This window comes from Electrophorus electricus, chromosome 1 (assembly GCF_041902795.1).
Source record: "Electrophorus electricus isolate QZ-2024a chromosome 1, ASM4190279v1, whole genome shotgun sequence".
NCBI classification, from domain to species: Eukaryota; Metazoa; Chordata; class Actinopteri; order Gymnotiformes; family Gymnotidae; genus Electrophorus; species Electrophorus electricus.
Genome location: NC_137497.1, coordinates 617,501 through 637,452, shown reverse-complemented (window position 1 = coordinate 637,452; position 19,952 = coordinate 617,501). Strand labels below are relative to the sequence as shown.

The following is a 19,952-nucleotide window of genomic DNA, read 5'->3' as shown; positions in this document are numbered from 1 at the left end:
TGAACGTATGTGAATGATGACAGTAGTGTATGCGTTGTATGTGAATTATCACAGTAGTGTATGTGATGTATGTGAATGATGACAGTAGTGTATGTGAAGTACATACGTGAATGATGACGATAGTGTATGTGATGTATGTGAATGATAACAGTAGTGTATGTGATATATGTATGTGAATGATGACAGTAGTGTATGTGATGTACATATGTGAATGATGACAGTAGTGTATGTGATGTATGTGAATGATGACAGAAGTGTATGTGATATACATAAGTGAAAGATGACAGTAGTGTAATGTGATGTAAGTACATGAACGATGACAGTAGTGTATGTGATGTATGTGGATGATGCCAGTAGTTTATGTGATGTACGTAAATTATCACAGTAGTGTATGTGATGTACGTATGTGTATGATGACAGTTGTGTTGTGATGTACGTAAATGATGACAGTAGTGTATGTGATGTACGTACGTGAATGATTACAGTAGTGTTGTGATGTATGTATGTGAATGATGACAGTAGTGTATGTAATGTACATGTGAATGATGACAGTAGTGTTATGTGATATACGTGAATGGTGTCAGTATTGTTTGTGATGTATGTGAATGATGACAGTAGTATATGTGGTATTTATGGTGTTGAATATATATTACAACTTTAATGTTGTTTAGAGTTTCAATATATTTTCATGCCTAAAGGTGTGACTGGTTGAATTTACCTGCTGGACTCTTAGCAGTCGACTCTTCACATTTGTCTCCACCTATGAGAGAAGACAAGAGTAAAGAAAAGATAATATAAAACACAAAACCTACTTTATTAACTGTGAGTAAGTCCTGTGTGCATTTTTGGTGGTGACTGCTATGTTTGAAAAGACACTGCACATTTGTTATTTTGCATTTTAGAATTTAAACAGCCTGTGTCAAACATTGTTCATTACTGGACTATATTTGTGATTTGCCCATGTTTGAATTGAGACTGACATCATTTTTCTGATTGTTGTTAATGAACATTTTTTAGTCAAAACCTATTGTTTGCGATGTTTGTTTATTAATATACCAGATGATTTTGAGTTTTGACACATTCCAGCTGTAATTTAGTAATTGAGATCACTAATAATAGAACATTAGGTTCTGGCAGACTGTCAGACTGAAGACCAGTTTCTAGCCCAGTGCTATCAGACTGAACACCAGTTTCTAGCCTAGTGCTGTCAGACTGCTGAACACAGTACTCAGTCCCTCATTTATATCTGCACCACAACTAACTGTAACTGTACTGGACCTTAACCACACTTCCACAACTACACAGAATGACCTATGTATAAAACATTCATTTGAGCGTGTACATGCTTTGGGGAATAAAGACACTTTACCTCAGCACACAGGGGCACAAAGACACTTTACCTCAGCACACAGGGGCACAAAGACACTTTACCTCAGCACACAGGGGAATAAAGACACTTCACCTGAACACACAGGGGCATAAACACACTTCACCTCAGCACACAGGGGCATAAAGACACTTCACCTCAGCACACAGGGGCATAAACACACTTCACCTCAGCACACAGGGGCATAAAGACACTTCACCTCAGCACACAGGGGCATAAAGACACTTCACCTCGGCACACAGGGGCATAAACACACTTCACCTCAGCACACAGGGGCATAAACACACTTCACCTCAGCACACAGGGGCATAAAGACACTTCACCTCAGCACACAGGGGCATAAAGACACTTCACCTCAGCACACAGGGGCATAAAGACACTTCACCTCAGCACACAGGGGCATAAAGACACTTCACCTCAGCACACAGGGGCATAAAGACACTTCACCTCAGCACACAGGGGCATAAACACACTTCACCTCTCAGCACACAGGGGCATAAACACACTTCACCTCTCAGCACACAGGGGCATAAACACACTTCACCTCAGCACACAGGGGCATAAACACACTTCACCTCAGCACACAGGGGCATAAACACACTTCACCTCAGCACACAGGGGCATAAAGACACTTCACCTCAGCACACAGGGGCATAAACACACTTCACCTCAGCACACAGAGGCATAAAGACACTTCACCTCAGCACACAGGGGCATAAACACACTTCACATCAGCACACAGGGGCATAAAGACACTTCACCTCAGGACACAGGGGCATAAACACACTTCACCTCAGCACACAGGGGCATAAACACACTTCACCTCAGCACACAGGGGCATAAAGACACTTCACCTCAGCACACAGGGGCATAAAGACACTTCACCTCAGCACACAGGGGCATAAAGACACTTCACCTCAGCACACAGGGGCATAAAGACACTTCACCTCAGCACACAGGGGCAAAAACACACTTCACCTCAGCACACAGGGGCATAAACACACTTCACCTCAGCACACAGGGGCATAAACACACCTCACCTCAGCACACAGGGGCATAAACACACCTCACCTCTCAGCACACAGGGGCATAAACACACTTCACCTCAGCACACAGGGGCATAAACACACCTCACCTCAGCACACAGGGGCATAAACTCACCTCACCTCTCAGCACACAGGGGCATAAACACACCTCACCTCTCAGCACACACATCTCTTTCCCTCTCCACTCACATCACTATATATATAGTCACTATATATGACCATATATAGTGTGTTTATAAATTATTTTCCACCACTTTGTTTATTGAATTCACTAACAAAACAAATTCAAATGTAATAAAATCCAGAAATAGTGAGGTTAAATAGTGAACATGATTTCACCCGCTTTATTTTCACTGTGTTTGGTCCTCAGGGTCTTAGCCAGTTGGTTGTGGTTCATCTTCTTCAGGATGATCAGTGTGATCTCTACAGCTCCATCTGGGCCATATTTCTGCACCATCTTGTCCACAGTGTCAGGTCTGTTAGATTTCTCCAGCTGAGACTTTGGGATAGCGGGGAAACCTTCCACTGCGTTTTTAAGATGCCACTGGAATAACGTCAGGTCTTCTGTCTCCAGTTCATTTAGAGTGAAGAGAAGCTGTTCTTTAATGTTGGCCATCCTGCATCATGAAGAAGGACAACAGACTCCAGTTTACTGAAGGTTGACAAACAAGTTCAGTGGTTTATGTTCACAGTTCAGCAATAGTTTGGAGTTTGGAGGTGGCCCACAGAATGCTGCTAGAACAGTAGAACAGTTTTACAGTGTCCACCCCTACATCCAACCAACATGGAGGACCAGATGTTACAAGGATACAACACTGTGCACCCCTACACCCAATAATCCCCTCAAATACTAAATGTAAATATCATCTTTTCCCCTGTATTCCCCTTTAATCCCATTCACTACTGTATTCTTATCACTGGATCCCTCACTATAGTGGACAACCATTCACTACTGTATTCTTATCACTGGACCCCTCACTATAGGGGTCAATCATTCACTATGGTACTGTTATCACTGGACCCCTCACTATAGTGGACAACCATTCACTACTGTACTGTTATCACTGGTCCCCTCACTGTAGGGGTCAACCATTAACTACTGTACAGATGTCCCGTCATAAGAATTCTGGTCTGGCACTGGTATTAACACTAGTGAACAGTTCAATGTTACACTGAATACATTCACTGGTATTAACACTAGTGAACAGTTCAGTGTTACACTGAATACATTCACTGGTATTAACATTAGTGAACAATTCATTGTCTGAATGAATATGACATCCCAGCTACAGAGCTTTTTTCAATATGCCATCAAACTCACGAACAGTTGAATATCACAATGCACATAACTCCTCATAAACATAATTACACACAAATATTCCATCTTCACATAGTACTCCACCTTTATCTGCACCAATTTATTCATTTATATTATTTATTTACTTTATTATTCTACAACTGCATTTCCCAACTGCTGCACTCAGCACTCTTCACATCTAAAGTCCGATGCACATGTAAAGTTTACAAGTACGAGTGTGTGTGTGTGTGTGTGTGTGGTGGAAATGTCTCTTGAAGTACTGTGTATAAGCAACTTTGCGGTGTGAGTACTGTAACAAGGAACAAATTCCTTGTATATGTGAGTATACTTGGCCAATAAAGCCTGATTGTGATTATATGAACCATAAAATCCACAAAACAATACAATGTACTACAGCGTTTTATAACTACGTTACTGTACCTGTACAAACTGAGAGAGAATCACTTATCCACATACAGTGAGTCTCGTTTCTCACATCAACGTCTGAGAGAAAACAGAACCGTCACATTGGACTAGTTACTCCTCACACCAAAGAAACCCCTGCACAGGAGAAATAATTACAAACATACATATACTCCTTAATATATTTATTACTCCTTTATTCATCTCTGCTTAGTGTCTGAATATAGAAATAGCGATTTAAACAAATGTAAAAAAACCAACAACAACAACTCAGTACGAGGCGCATGAAAAACACCTACTTAACCTCTTACTTTGTACGGCGAACTGAAACTTTGGGCTCTCATTAATGACGTCACCAGACGTTGCCGATATTTCATTTACGGCATTTCAAAATAAAAGTTTGACATTACTCAACATGTAAAAGACGCTCCAAATTCAAAGCTTTGAATAATTCTTAAAAAAGAAAAAACTGTCCATGTTCCGAGTGTCGTGTGTGTTTTGCGCCTGTTACAGATCCAGTGACTGGTTTCCCCCCACCCCTTGAATCTCACTACACTGAAGGTCCTCTCTGGGTCTGCCAACCATCCTGTGAAAGGCTCCACCCCAAACAGGACAACCTGCCTTTCTCTCCTATGCTGAGATGTTGTGGTTTTTGTGAGACTTTGAGAGACCTTTTGACACTAGCTTGCCCTTTTCTGTTTAATGTCGTTGCTGCTGTATCTAGTGTTTATTGAACTAAATAAAGGTGATAGGGAGTGATTGCCATTAGTAGGACTGTGGTTTGTTTGGTTTTTGAAAGGAAGTTGGTGTAGTTTGTTTCTGTTTTGGTTGGTAGTGTGAATTTTATTTTTAATTTTTTTTACCTTTGTTACTTTGACACTGATTCATATATATGTATTTTGCACAGACATTTACGCAAGTTTTGTATACAACTATTTAATGCACTGACATTATCTAAAGTTATATTTAGATAGTAACATGGAGACCATGGAGGCAGAAGGACCAGACAATATTGGGGGTTAGACTCCATCTCTCTGGGTGATGTCACTGAGGTTACTTGGGCTATGTCACCTGAAGGTCCTGGATGTTGGAGGCTGTGTTGTAGTTGGAGGCCTTGGATGTTGGGTGCTGTGTTGGCTGAAGGCCCTGGATGTTGAGGGCTGTGTCAGGGTTGGAGGCCATGGATATTTTGGAGTTTGTTGGGGTTGGAGGCTCTAGGTGTTGATGGAGGCATTAATTCTGGATTGTTTAATCCAGGAGTTGTGCTCTCAGAGTGAGCATTGTTTCCACATTAGAAACTGATTCAATGTGACCAGTCCTTCAGATTCGATCTCCTCCAAGTTACCCTCTGCCCTACGTGCTCTGTAGCTGGATCAATCCGGCCAAGGTAGTGAATCAAAAGAGTTCCACTTTATTGAGGAAAGCACAGAGTATATATGTGTCCTGTATCTACTATCTAAATCTACAGGATGATGGGGAAAAGTGAGGGATGTTCCGTTCTATGTAGAACAGAAAGAGACAAGGTTAGTAAAGATTAGATGTTCTCTGCATGAATGAGCCACAAGCTGCTCCCTTGCCCGCCATGAGCCACTCCTGTGCTTAGAGAGAGAGAGAGAGAGAGAGAGAGAGAGAGAAAGGGAGCGGTAAAGGAGACAAGAAGAGGGAGCGGATGACCTCGGGCGACCAGCTCACGGCCAAGCTGCCATGTCATGGCTGATAGTCAGAGACCTTGCGTTGGGTGACTGAAGACAGAAAGGCTCCAGTGTCTAACACTCCCCCCTTTGATTCCAAAGGAATCACAAATCAGTATATAGACCTTTCTCATATGCAGGCACCAAGGCAATATTAGCATGATTAAACATAGAGGTAGAAATGCGAGTTATGAAAGAAGACAGCAGTGACAATAAACAGGGTCCACAAACCAGAATCAACACAATAATCAGGAGTACAGGAAAACAAATATTTATGAGTCAAGATCCCCAAGGGCCAACAAGTTAGTCTACCAGGACTGGTACCCAGGGTGTATGGAATGCCTGGCACACCAGACAGTCCTTCCCTGGCTCCACCTCTCCTGCAGCTACCAGGGAGACCACACAAGCTAAATTACCATTACACTGTTGTTGATGACTCTGAAAGCCCACTCTCCCCCATTTTGTACCTCTCGAGACTGAAAATAATGCCAATATTATCACACAAATGGGGCCCATTATTCCTATAGTAAGGTTTTGCATGCACTTTTCAGGAAAACGAGAGAAAGGACCAAAGAGTCTGCAAAAGGATGTTAATAGGCAGATAGGATATCTATCAAGTTATAATACCAATGTTAAAATGTATTGACATACAGGGCCAAGGAGTACTTCCTTGGTGAGTGGTGCAGCCGAGGGGCAGTCCCTCAGCATGAAATCATATAACAAATTTTGTACTATATGTGAATGTGTTAAGGTGCATTTTGCTTGTCGGACGCGTCATCTGGTGATTTCTTCGGCGGGCTGGTGTGTATCCACTGTGCTGATCCCGATGTTAGCACAGCGGTTCGGGTCACTGCGATCACGGTTGTTGGGGGTCCGTACGCAGCTTCACCAACTTTCCGAGGGTTCAATGATTTGACGAAAACAGTGTCACCTGGAATAAATGGATGAGTAGGCCTGTCTGCGGGAACAGGGAGAGCGCAAGAGACATCACCATGCACACTGTTGGTAATGCCTCTAACTCACGCACCCTAGAAGCAAACTCAGTTGGAGGCTTACCCAAGAGGTTCTCTGTGTTACACCGCAGAGTTTGTGCATGTTGGGGATTCATATTTTGCAGACAAGTTGATATGAACAGATTCCTGTCTGACTGAGGTTGATCTAGGCCTTAGTAAAACGGGAGACAAACACTGAGCACAGCTCATCAGGGCCATATCTGCAGCTGGTTGCCGCATAAATGTCTCTCCGAGAGGCCTGTAGTTTAAGTAGGAGTTCCCTCAGTTCCTGATAAAAGGTGTCAACATTAGTGCGCTGTGCCCAGTAATAAACATTGGCTGCGTCGCTATTCGAATTTGGGAGGGTGTCGTTGCTAAACAACTATGACTTAATGCCATTAATCAGCTTCTCCTCAGTAAACCTGTGCTTTAAACGTCGCATCAGAATGGTCCTGAAATCAGGTCCTGTTAATTGAGCATATTTGGTGCATCCCTTTAAAGGATCCACAAATGCATGAACATTAGTCGGATCAGGTAAACCGTCATTCTCTATGTTACTCTGAGAGCACAAGGCCCAGAGTGTCCACGTTGTCCATGTTTTCAGTGTTATTGTTAGTTGTAATATCTGTAAACTATTTGTTCTAAGTAGACAGAACATGGAACCATTATAATCTTGGAAATATGGCTCAGGATGGCACATGCATTCCTGCACGCCATGAGTCCAGTTAGCTGCTGCATTTATTTCTCTGCTGTTTGTAGTGAGGCAGAGTATCACGGATGTCAGTCACTTCACTGTCATATTAATTCATTTCAGATATGTGAGCCTTAAAGAAAAGGATATATTACGGGCCCCTTTCATAAATGTCATTTTACTCCCTTGTCGTAAAACGTGCCTGTTCTGTTCATTATATGGGCCTGTCAAGATTTCACTTAGTGTTCATCTGTAGAGACTTAATTAACCCTCCCACACTTGACAGTCTGTACAAAATGTAAAGTTTTAAAATGCAACAGGATGAACGCTGATGAATATAACTCACGTTCTCGAGTAAGAGGATAAAGTATGATCTTAACTCTTAAAAGTACAATGGGCTCAAAACGTTACCTAAGTAAATACAACGAAGTAAATGTGGTGTTTGTGGAAGTAATTAAAGTAAAAATTACATTACATATCAGGAACTGTTTATTTGAGGTATTTCAGTGCACAACAGGATGCATCAAACCAGAGAGAATAACATATGCTGATTAGACCCCATGATGTGAGACCCTCATACAGTCTGACACCACAATAATCAAACTTCCTTCCTTCAACAGGGACTGGAAGAAAGGAACCTGTACAAGGTGTCTGCCAAAGCACAGAGTAACGGAAAACACGCAGACATCAGTGACTAAGCAAGGTTGTCAAAACACAAAAATGTCAGAAACAACAAAAAACCCAAAACCACGTCGTAAGAGCACAGCACACTGCACTTAGAGCTGGAGAGGTTGCCAGGCAGGTACTTTACAACCACTTTACAACCCAAACAAACACATCTAAACCGTGAAGTCACTTCAGGGTGACGCACTGGTTTTACCTTCCCAGTTGTCCTGGGGAGTCACAGAAGTCAACACAGGGAACAAAAGGTCAAAGTTCACAGCCATGTGAGAGCAGGAACCTGCTGTGATGTAATGCAGTTACATGGAGTAAGGTACTTCCTTGTTTATTCAGACCCTCTGACCTCCATGACCTCCCTCCAGACTTCTGTTAACTCAGACCCCCTCTTCTCTTCATGCTAAGATGTTTGTTTGTGGAAAAGCTCAGTTCCAAATAAAGAAAAAAAGAAAAGAAGAAAAAAAATCCTTCATTGTCAGTAACTTACATAAATAAACATTTAAATATTCTGTCCAAGGCGCTTTCTGAAGGTACAGAATCGTAGATACTTCTTCAGTACTTTGTCAGTAGTGACTGAGTGAGCACGTTAGGATTTCTCCCCTCAAACCCTTCAGTAGCTGGGATTAAGTCCCGCCCCCAAAAACCCTTCAGTATCTGAGATAAAGCCCCGCCCCCAAACCCTTCAGTAGCTGGGATAATGCTCCGCCCTCAAACCATCAACTGAGACAGCTCCGCCCCCAAACCCTTCATCAGGTGGGATAAAGCTCTGTCCCTAAGATCATCATCAGGTGGGATAATTAGTGTCAAAATAAAAGACTGCTCTGCTCGAGTCCATAATCCATAACCATAATCTATTTATCTCTGTGTGTAAATCTTGTACTAAAACAGAGACAGAGAGAGAGAGACCTTGTTAACTCCGCGGCAGAGAGACATATACCTCCCCAGCCCGACACTAACTGCCTGGCACCAGACAGGCCCAGAAACACTGAGACACTCTGAGACAGTGTGAGCTGGAGAAGTGTTTCTCTGGGAGCAACATAAAACACAGACACACATGATCACATAATTGCATATACACGTACAAACACACATGGTAATGCACACAATGAAAAGTTTACGCACGCGCACACACACACACACACACACACACACACACACACACACACACACACACACACACAGCGGCGTATGGGCACTTCAGAAAGAGTGTGGATTGAAGAAGTGCAAATTCTCGTCTCTCTTTTTCTTAGTGAACCTTCACTTGCTCTCACACATCATCAAAAATGCGCGTGCGGGAGGCAGAAGTGGAAAGGCTCCGCCCCCCCGCATACCTGCAGAGAGAGAGAGATATTATTCAAACAGCACAGCTAGACTGTACAACCATCAGCTCCACGCCTGCTGATTCTAGAACCCTGCTGATTCTAGAAGCCCAGATGTCCTGCTGTTCTTGATCTTCAGTTCTAGAATTAGAATGCAGACTCCAGGGAGGCAGGGCACCCGCTAGGACCCTGGGAACACCTGCACTGAAATGTCCGAATGTCTGAAGTGAGACACACGGTGTCATTAGCTGGTTATTGAGCTGTAATAGGACTACGCAGTGTTGATAAATCCAAAACTACTGTGGACTAGTGTGTACCTGCGCGTAAAGTAGTATAGTAGTGCAGTAACGCAAGTGTGTGAAAGTGTTAACACACACCTCCTGTCCCCCAGTTCCAGTGTGTCATCTCCAGTAAAGTCCAGAGGCTCCACGTCCTGCAGCAGCTCAGACTGATCACACTGTTCTGTGCTGCACTGACCTACACACACACACAGACAGTTGAGACTTTGTGAAGCCACTAAAATGGCCATAATGGGAGCTGCCATGTATTGTAGCCACCAATCCCCCAGACAGCTCCTGTCCACAGAACTGCCGGTGAGTGACTAGACAGCTCAACATTGCTCCAGAGGTCTTCTGTCCACTTGTGGAACTGATGCCACATTGAGTTGTTGTACTTCACTGGGCTAAAAGGTCCTACGCGATACTAGTTCTGTACCACATAACTTTTGGTATGTCATTGTAAATTAGCACCGTGCTAGCTGGGAAGCTGCATTCCAGACACACACACGCACACAGACAGACACACACGCACACACACACAGACACACATGCGCGCACACACACGCGCACACACACACGCACACACACACAGACACACACACCTCTGTCTCTCTTCCTCGTTGCTCAGCAGCATTTACCTGCTCTGCCATTAGAGTCCTCCGCTTCTCTGAGCTCTGAGTAGCAGCTCCGGGTCCGAGCCGCATACTTCTCCTTCTGCTCACCATACCTCTCTCTCCACTCCTAACACACACACACACACACACACACACACACACACACAGTAGGCTCTCAGAGTCTGAGCTGTATAGTACTCCTGCTCACCATACCTCTCCCTTTACTAACCCTGAACCCAAACACACACACACACACACACACACACACACACACACACACACACGCCATGACTGAGTGTGTAAAGACAGTGTGACATACCCTTCGTCTGCTTTCACTTTCCTCACCTCGCTGCCTCTTCCTCCTCTCTGCAGGCAAACTTATTAATTAAACACCACCCAACAGCACTGAATCTTTGTGTGTGTGTGTGTGTGTGTATTAGTACCTCTGCGGATCAGTTCTTTCCCTTCATCTACAAGGTCAGAGGTCAAATCACTCTCTCCCATAAACTGCTGAAAACCCAGCAGATTCAGACATCGTGTTCCTAAACTAGAGAGCGATAGAGAGAGAGAGAGAGAGAGGGAGGAAGAGAGAGAGAGAGAGAGAGAGAGAGAGGATTTGGATGCTTTAAACATATTATTTAAACAATATTATTCTGATTAATGTGTGTTTGCATGCAAATGTATTTTATATATATATATATATATATATATATATATATATATATATATATATATATATGTATGTGTGTGTGTGTGTGTGTGTGTGTGTGTGTGTGTGTACCTGAAGTAGGTGGCGATACACAGTAGCACTATAAGCATATAAGCATGGGTGTGTGTGTGTGTGTGTGTGTGTGTGTGTGTGTGTGTGTGTGTGTGTGTACCTGAAGTAGGTGGCGATACACAGTAGCACTATAAGCATATAAGCATGGGTGTGTGTGTGTGTGTGTGTGTGTGTGTGTGTGTGTACCTGAAGTAGGTGGCGATACACAGTAGCACTATAAGCATGGGGTAGTAGATATAAAACCCATTAGCAATGAAAGACAGCACCTGCATGGACCCCATGATCTGAGAGACAGACAGACAGGTATTATACTGGGTCTGTGTGTGTGTGTGTGTGTGTGTGTGTGTGTGTGTGTGTGTGGGGAGAGACTCACTGAGGTATACGTAGTCTGTTGTCTCTGCTGGTGTGAGATGGTTGAGTCCATGTGTATCACTCCCAGAAAATTCAAACACAGTGGTGGTGTCAAACGACAAAACAACCTACAAACACACAACTGTCAAAGCCATGCTTGTGTGTGTGTACGGATGTGCATATGTCTCAGTGTGTTTGCATATGTCTACATGCATGTGTGCGTATTCTCCTACATGCCGCTGAACTGAAGGCTGTAGGCATCTGTCTGGTGATGAGGTGCCAGGTAGTAGTAGTTAAACACCCGGATACGGAAGACCGTGGAGTAAACGCAGTAGCACAGGAAGAAAATGGTGATAAAACACGCCATCTAGTGGACACACACACACACACACACACACACACACACACACACACACCACCTTCACCATCTTGTCTGAGTGATTATCAGAAATCTGTATGTGCCTCTGTCTGTCTTTTTGTGTGTGTGTGTCTGTGTGTGCGCGCGCGCGTGTCTGTGCGCGCGTGTGTATATATATATAATATAATATATATATATATATATATATATATATATATATATATATATATATATATATATATACACACATACATACACGTGCGCACACACAGACACACAGACACACAGACACACATATATATATATACACACACACACACACACACACACACACACACACACACACACACACACACACACGTGTGTGTATATGTATATATGTGTATGTATATGTATATATGTGTGTCTGCGTGTATGAGTGCGCGTCTGCGAGTGTGCGCATCTCACCTCTATGTACAGGTAGTTGTAGTCCCTCTCTGCGAGCTGGATGAGGATGGCGAACAGAGAGAGGACTGGCTGAGTGCTGAAGAATGTGCACTCTGACCAGACCACACCCACCGACAACACACACAGCGCCACCGCCAGGAGACGATTACACCAGCGCCGACACACACACTCCCAGTACCACTCTGGACACAGCAGAGAAGGACGCCATTATAACACACACTCCCAGTACCATGCTTGGCACAGCAGGTGTGTACAGGTACGGGTGTGTGTGTGTGTGTGTGTCATACCTACAGCAGGTGTGTACAGGTACTTGCTGAAGCAGCCTTTGGGTTGGCTATGGGTGAACTGGTGGGTGGAGCTAGTGGAGGGGAAACTGTGGATGAACTGGTGGGTGGAGCTAGTCTCATTCTTAGCCACATCCTCCAAGTGGAAGGCCTCATCCAATAGAATCTGCCACTGCACCTGTGTGCGGTTATGCTTCTGAACCGCATAAATAACCTGAGACACACATGCCCACACAAACACATACATAAACATACAGAAAATCCCCGCCACTATCAGGAATTCTCTCCTTATACACAGAACAAGCAAAAGAAACAACACCCCTCTTCTGGACAGTAGCACATACCAACAACACCCCTTCTCTGGTGTATGAAAATTGTGTCACGGAAAATTAAACTAGCCTTTCCCATGAACTATCCCAGAAATTAACCAGTTTTATCCATGAACGTATTGGTGCCCCATCAGTCAGTTTCAGCACAGGTGTGTGTTTGGTTACCTGTTTGTGCAGCTTGACCAGGCTGTTTCTGCTGGGATATGGGTTCCTCTTATCATCAAAGTCCTCGTAGTCATCCATGTTCCTACCCAGCCTCTCCTGATACTCCACAGGACACTGGGTGAGGGGATATACTGACATAAGAGAGGCGTTTTGTGTGTGTGTGTGTGTGTGTGTGTGTAGGAGCTGCAGACAGACCTTCCAGAGTGTGTGTGTGTGTGTGTGTGTAGGAGCTGAACACAGACCTTCCAGAGAGAGCTGCAGACAGACCTTCTAGAGTGTGTGCATGTGTGTGTGTGTAGGAGCTGCACACAGACCTTCCTGAGAATGGTGTCGATACACTTTCTCAGTGGGTGGTTGTACTTGATGGTCTCATTAACAGCTCTGACATCCTATATGAGAGAGAGAGAGAGAGAGAGAGAGAGAGAGAGAGAGAGAGAGAGAGAGAGAGAGAGAGTCTGAGCGAGTGTGTGTACTCCCAGTACTAACTACTAAATTCATCATTTCATGACATATGTACCAAAGTACATCTAACCCAATTCCCTCTCCCTGCTCCTCCCACTGCCCAAACTCCGCCCTCTGCCCCACCTCCATGACATCCTCCAGGTTCTCTTCTGCGTCTGCCTTCTCGGTCATCAGCTTGGCGACTTTGAAGTACGTCTTGGCCAGGAGATGCCCATGGCATGACGCACGCCAGTATGAACGCGGGATCTCTACCAACCCGTATCCTAGCAACAGCACAAGGAGGAACAGTCCCCAGGTGTTGGCCGCGGTGATGCCAATTGTCCGCAGGTCATACCTACAAGGAACCGACCAATCACAGGACAGGACGCACACCACCGACTTGTGTAAGGGCATGCGTGTGAAAGGTTTGTTGTAGACAGCTAGGCGTAACGCGTTTGGGAGGGACATATACAGGTGTGTGGTGGTTCGTGATTGGTGGACGGGACTCTCACCAGGAGAGGTGCCACTGGGGACTAACAGCGACATAAATAAGCAGAGAGCAGAAGATGAAGAGGTAGGTGCCATAGTAGATGGCGTTCTCGATCAGGGCGGTCTTTATCTTGGCAGAGATGGTAAATCCTCCAGAACGAGCATATGACTGCATGAACGGAATCAGGAGCCTGCAAACACACACCGATCGCAAAGATTAAACACGCCTATCTGTGTGTGTGTGAGAGAGAGATATAACAGGTTTGCTCACCAGGTGAGACACTGAGAGGTCCAGTACACCACTCTCCAGAACACAGGCAGAATCCCATCTGGAATATAACTCCAGGGTTTATGACACACCTGAATTACCCTGCACACACACACACAGAGTTAAAACTCTATACAAATCATACAACACCAAGATAATGATGAAAAGACTGCAGAGTGTGATGTCAGAGAGAACACTGATTGGTTGCAGTGGAAAACCATATTAACACCAAGTCAACCTGATCTGAACAGCCCAGTATAACCTTGTAGAAGATAATATAAGCCAGTACAACCCAGCACGGCCCAGTATAACCTTGAATAAGATAATATAAACGAGTACAGCCCAGTATAACCTTGTATAAGATAATATAAACCAGTACAGCCCAGCATAACCTTGTATAAACTAATATAAACCAGTACAACCCAGCATAGCCCAGTATAATTTAGTATAACCCAGTACAGCCCATACAACCATACAACCTAATTCAAGACTTGCACTTACCTCTGAGTGGGAAACACGGAGGAATTAGACGTCTGGCCGGAGCGATTAACAGGTGAAATTACCAGTTGGCGCTTGTCAGTCACACACTGATTATATATGGTCTACACACACACACACACACACAATCAGAAGTTAAACCTTCAAGTTACAGAACTCAGGCGAGCTGCTTATAAAACCAGCACGCACTGGTATTGCGGTAACGCAGTACGCAGACAGGGAGTAACCCGCAGGCTGTGCGGCTGCTGTCTCCGGTACCGGTACCGACCACTGCGTGCACGTACCGTGCTGACGTCCAGCGGGATGGTGAAGACGATGAGGAAGCACAGGAACCACGCCAGCAGCGTGGCGAACAGCACCATGCGCTGCTGCCTGCGGAAATCTCCGTAGCGATGCAGCAGGAACAGCGCGAGCAGAAACGCCACCACCACCTCCACGCCGAGCGCGAGCCCACTCATCCCGCCCGCGCGCGCGCGTCCGTCCGTCCGTCAGCGCGCGGTCCAGCGGACGGTAGCGGAGCTCTCGCCCCGCGCTCAGGCTGCGTAAAGCTGCGCAGTTAAACTAAAACAAACAAACAAACAAACAAACACACACACACACACACACACACACACACACACACACACACACACACACACACACACGTTTCACCGACCCCGACCGTGATCGTAAATTCAGCTTAAACGTTCTGTCGTTAAAGTTCATCTGACGTCAGAGGACACGTCGTGTCGGTGAGACACGTCAGCTTGTCCTCGGCCAGCTCACCGCACACGTCCAGTCAAACCTTAACTACGGTTACATTACAGCCCTGTGGTACTTTTAAACACTTTTAACTACCAAAACGTTACATTACAGCGGCTATCTTACGGTTTAACACATCCGCTGACGACAGAAAACTGCGGTTCCGGTCTAAGCCGCCGCACGGCGTGCCGAAGTACAGCAAGTGATATTTTTGTGTACAAAGCGTTTGGTAAACTTACGTGAGCAAACTGCTTCCTGTTTCGATGTGATTCATGGGATGTGTAGTTTTTAATAAATATACGCACACTCGTCACAGTCAATGATAACGTTCAACATGAAGACTTTTATTGACTGATTATAAATATAAAACCTTGCAGAAATGTAATATGGAATGAATTTCAGTTTTTGAAAATGAACATGTTGTAACTTTACAAAATGTAAGCTTACACTTTACACAATTTAATTAACATGTACAGTAACATTATGTTTCAAATGTCTAAAATGAAATTAAAAAGAAATAAATAAATAACATAAAAAATCACTTGACAGTTGTGCAGTATCACTGCATGGTGAACAGCTTTTCTCAGTTCACTGTGAATTTATGACAGTAAATGTGGGATTATAAGTATTGTCCTGTTTCCTGTCATAAATGAAGATATTATTCACAATATATAGAATAAAACGTCTAACATATCTAAAGAGTCACCGTGTAAAATCTAATATGGGTAAAAAGCCCACTCACTTCATGGCTGTGCACACACACACACACACACACACACACACACACACACACACACACACACATACACATACCTCATATGCACACACTTGCACACACACACACACACACACATACACATGTGCACACACACACACATTTACATTTCACATTTACGGCATTTGGCAGACACTCTTATCCAGAGCGACTTACAAAAGTGCTTTGTCGTTTACTCATAGAATACATCCTAGTACAGCACAGCAGCTCAGAGTCCAACACACCAATGAACTAGAATACTGTAGAATACAGGGATCAATGCTGATGACTAGAAGTGTGAAACACGTCTAAGCTCTATAAAAGACAATGATACGTGCAATTGGGCTTTCACCATTGAGCTCATGTATGAAGGGGCTGGTCCATTTTTGGCTTTTTAGGCGAGTATCAAGGTTTTAAATCTGATGCGTGCAGCTACTGTTAGCCAATGAAGGGAGTGCAGCAGTGGAGTGACGTGTGAACTTCAAAAGATTGAGGACCAGTCATGCTGCTGTGCTCTGGACAAGTTGTAGAGGTCTGATGGCTCTTAGAGGAAGACCAGCAAGTAGCAAGTTGCAGTAGTCGAGCTTTAAGATCACAAGAGACTGCACAAGCACCTGGGTAGCTTCCTGTGAGAGAAAGGGTCGAATCCTTCATATGTTTGAAAGGAGAAATCTGTAGCACACACACACACACACACACATATACACTCACACACACACACACACACACACACACACACACACACACACACACACACACACACACACACACACACACTCACACACACCGGCCAATGTCTACTGCTGTATAGGGAGACGACGGGTGGGAGCTCACAGCCAGGGAGTTTAGTAGAAATACACCGCTTCTCTAACCTTCTCTCTCATGTGCGGTTGGATTCCACACCAGACACATGTTAAGAGGTTGGCTCGCCTCATTATAACAATATTATAACAATATGTCAGATTATGAGGAAATATCTTTACTTGTTTCTTATATTAGACAGAAAGTTGAAGTTCTACAGATTGGCCACTAGATGGTAATGATTTTTCATGTTTGTATGATGGCAGCTCCGTCATGTCATTGGTGGCTCTGTAGTGTTGGTGATGACGTGTCTGTAATGTTGGTGATGGTGGCTCTAGTGTTGGTGATGGTGGCTCTGTAGTGTTGGTGATGACATGTCTGTAGTGTTGGTGATGACGTGTTTGTAATGTTGGTGATAGTGGCTCTGTAGTGTTGGTGATGACGTGTGTAGTGTTGGTGATGACATGTCTGTAGTGTTGGTGATGACATGTCTGTAGTGTTGGTGATGGTGGCTCTGTAGTGTTGGTGATGATGTGTATGTAGTGTTGGTGATGATGTGTCTGTAGTGTTGGTGATGGTGGCTCTGTCGTGTTGGTGATGATGTGTCTGTAGTGTTGGTGATGGTGGCTCTGTAATGTTGGTGATGATGTGTCTGTAGTGTTGGTGATGGTGGCTCTGTAGTGTTGGTGATGACATGTCTGTAGTGTTGGTGATGGTGGCTCTGTAGTGTTGGTGATGACATGTCTGTAGTGTTGGTGATGGTGGCTCTGTAGTGTTGGTGATGATAAGTCTGTAGTGTTGGTGATGATGTGTGTAGTGTTGGTGATGACATGTCTGTAGTGTTAGTGATGATGTGTCTGTGCTGTTGGTGTTGATGGCTCTTTGATTTTTTGAAAATGGCATGGGGAGTAACTGCAGCAGTTTCAGTGCCAGTGGGTCAGTGACAAGTTTAATATGAGCACACACACACACACACACACACACACACACACACACACACACACACACACACACACACACACACAGAGTATACACACACACACACACACACACACAGTATACACACACACAAACAGAGTACACACACAGAGCACACGCATACATATACAGAGTATACACACACACGCACACACACACACACACACATACACAGAGTATACACACACACACACAGAGTACACAAACACACACATACACACAGAGTACAGACACAGAGCACACGCATACATACACAGAGTATATAGGTGAGGTGAGTTTGTGTTGTGGGTCTGACTGTACAGTGAGCTGAGCATGTGTTGGTGGATTTAAGTCTGTGTGATTGTAACACTGAGATCACACACACACACACACACACACACACACACAGTACACACACAGAGCACACGCATACATACACAGAGTATATACACACACACACACACACACACACACACACACACACACAGTACACACACAGAGCACACGCATACATACACAGAGTATATACACACACACACACACATACACACACACAGACACACACACACACACACACACACACACACACACACACACACCTAAAACTGTCTGGTAAATACAGATGCCCAAATACTCTTATCTTTAGCATGTTCATGTTTTGAGGCAAATCGTCTTATCTGAGGTCAGTAATTTGCAACCACAGTGTCATGCCTTATTCTGAAGCTGGACCACTAGCTGATCCTGGCACAGTATTAGAACATGTGAGGCCCCTGATATTTCCATTTCTATTGAGCTACAGCCCTGCCTGTCCCACGAGCCCTGTCCAACAACAGCCTGGTCGGCACGGAAACAAACTGTTTGAAGTTGGATCCTGGGAACGGGACAGTACAATGCATCTGTAGCACAATACCGACCCGCAGCTGGCCCTGTTCTCACTGCCCTGCTGTCTCTGGGGGCAAACGAGCCAGCGGGATCATATGACCAACCCTCAGTACAGCCCTCTCCCCTGGGATGCCCCACAACACCCCAAACCTTTTCACACGCTGGCCCATACGCAGCCAACCCTCACTCACCTCACCTCTGAGGTCAGAGTGAGCTAGGGTTACCTGTGAGAGAGAGAGAGCAAGAGAGAGAGAGAGAGAGAGAGAGAGAGAGAGAGAGAGAGAGAACAAGAGGGAGAGAGAGACAGAGAAAGGGAGTCCAGTTTTCTAGAAGTCCTAGTCAGGTCTCAATGTTGTGCGCATGTCCAAGACCCATCCAGTAAGACATCGTCCATCAAGGGCAAGAGTAGTTGGCTGGGGTGGAGGTGTGGTGGGCTACAGCAGGGGGACATCAGGGGGTGGTAGGAGTAGCCATGGCAGCTGAGATGTGTTGAGGCTCAATAACATCAGGGGTAGGTGTACCTCGGCAGAAAGAGAGACTAGATTAGGCTTGTCCAGGTATGAGGGTGTGTAAATTAGGGAACTATAATGTGCAGTGATGGAGTCCGGCAGATCTAGCTATGGCAGCACAGCTAAAAGGAAAGAGCCAGAAGGCATGAGGGCACCCTGGAACATCAGCACTCCACCACTCTGTCAACAAACTTGAGTGACAAATGAGAGGTGAAGTGACAGCATCATAACATCTCAATACCCATGGACCCCCAGATCTACAGCTTTACCTCAGATGGGAAGTAGTTAATAAAATTCCTGACTGTACAGATAGCTTTTCAGCCTAGCCTTAAATACTTTGAATGTTTACAGGAAGGTTATTCCATAGTGTGGGAGCTTTATGGTAGAAGGCTTTGCCCCCTGTGGTAGATTTTCTTATTCTTGGTACTATAAAGAGCTGCACCTTTTAATCTAAGCAGATGTGGTGGGTCGTAATGCACTA

The 19,952-nt window shown here is 44.7% G+C and overlaps 2 protein-coding genes across 11 annotated transcripts in view; both read right to left on the bottom strand.

Moving 5' to 3' along the window:
- LOC113568374 (NACHT, LRR and PYD domains-containing protein 3-like) overlaps nucleotides 1–4,460 on the bottom strand; it is a 75,067-nt gene extending 70,607 nt beyond the window's left edge. For 3 of the 4 annotated variants that reach the window (XR_014122678.1, XM_081710689.1, XM_081710790.1), the window contains exons 1-3: nucleotides 4,172–4,460; nucleotides 2,773–3,050; nucleotides 719–760 (exon numbers count right to left, since the gene is read on the bottom strand). Coding sequence is in view for 2 of the 4 variants with exons in the window: in XM_081710689.1 (XP_081566815.1) it covers nucleotides 719–760; nucleotides 2,773–3,049 (319 nt within the window). In the remaining 2 variants the exon portion in view is untranslated. The other variant, XM_081710744.1, reaches the window with a different exon arrangement.
- Nucleotides 4,461–7,998: 3,538 nt separating this feature from the next.
- Nucleotides 7,999–15,789, bottom strand: lmbrd2a (LMBR1 domain containing 2a). 7 transcript variants are annotated; one of them, XM_035526503.2, is made up of 18 exons: nucleotides 15,695–15,789; nucleotides 15,112–15,388; nucleotides 14,831–14,931; nucleotides 14,333–14,431; nucleotides 14,085–14,252; nucleotides 13,717–13,927; nucleotides 13,446–13,520; nucleotides 13,132–13,245; nucleotides 12,641–12,851; nucleotides 12,354–12,535; nucleotides 11,782–11,915; nucleotides 11,571–11,676; nucleotides 11,384–11,481; nucleotides 10,860–10,963; nucleotides 10,736–10,782; nucleotides 10,441–10,543; nucleotides 9,902–10,001; nucleotides 7,999–9,536 (listed from the first exon to the last, which is right to left on the bottom strand). In XM_035526503.2, exons 2-18 carry the CDS (start codon nucleotides 15,283–15,285, stop codon nucleotides 9,473–9,475), a joined length of 2,091 nt encoding a protein of 696 aa, XP_035382396.2. In that variant the 5' UTR covers nucleotides 15,286–15,388; nucleotides 15,695–15,789; the 3' UTR covers nucleotides 7,999–9,472. The 7 variants fall into 7 exon arrangements, 5 of the variants coding, with proteins under 5 accessions (XP_035382396.2, XP_081561001.1, XP_081561056.1 ...); XR_014119256.1 differs by lacking the exons at nucleotides 7,999–9,536; nucleotides 10,736–10,782; XR_014119259.1 differs by lacking the exons at nucleotides 7,999–9,536; nucleotides 9,902–10,001; nucleotides 11,384–11,481 and having other exon boundaries at nucleotides 10,451–10,543.
- Nucleotides 15,790–19,952: the final 4,163 nt, after the last annotated feature.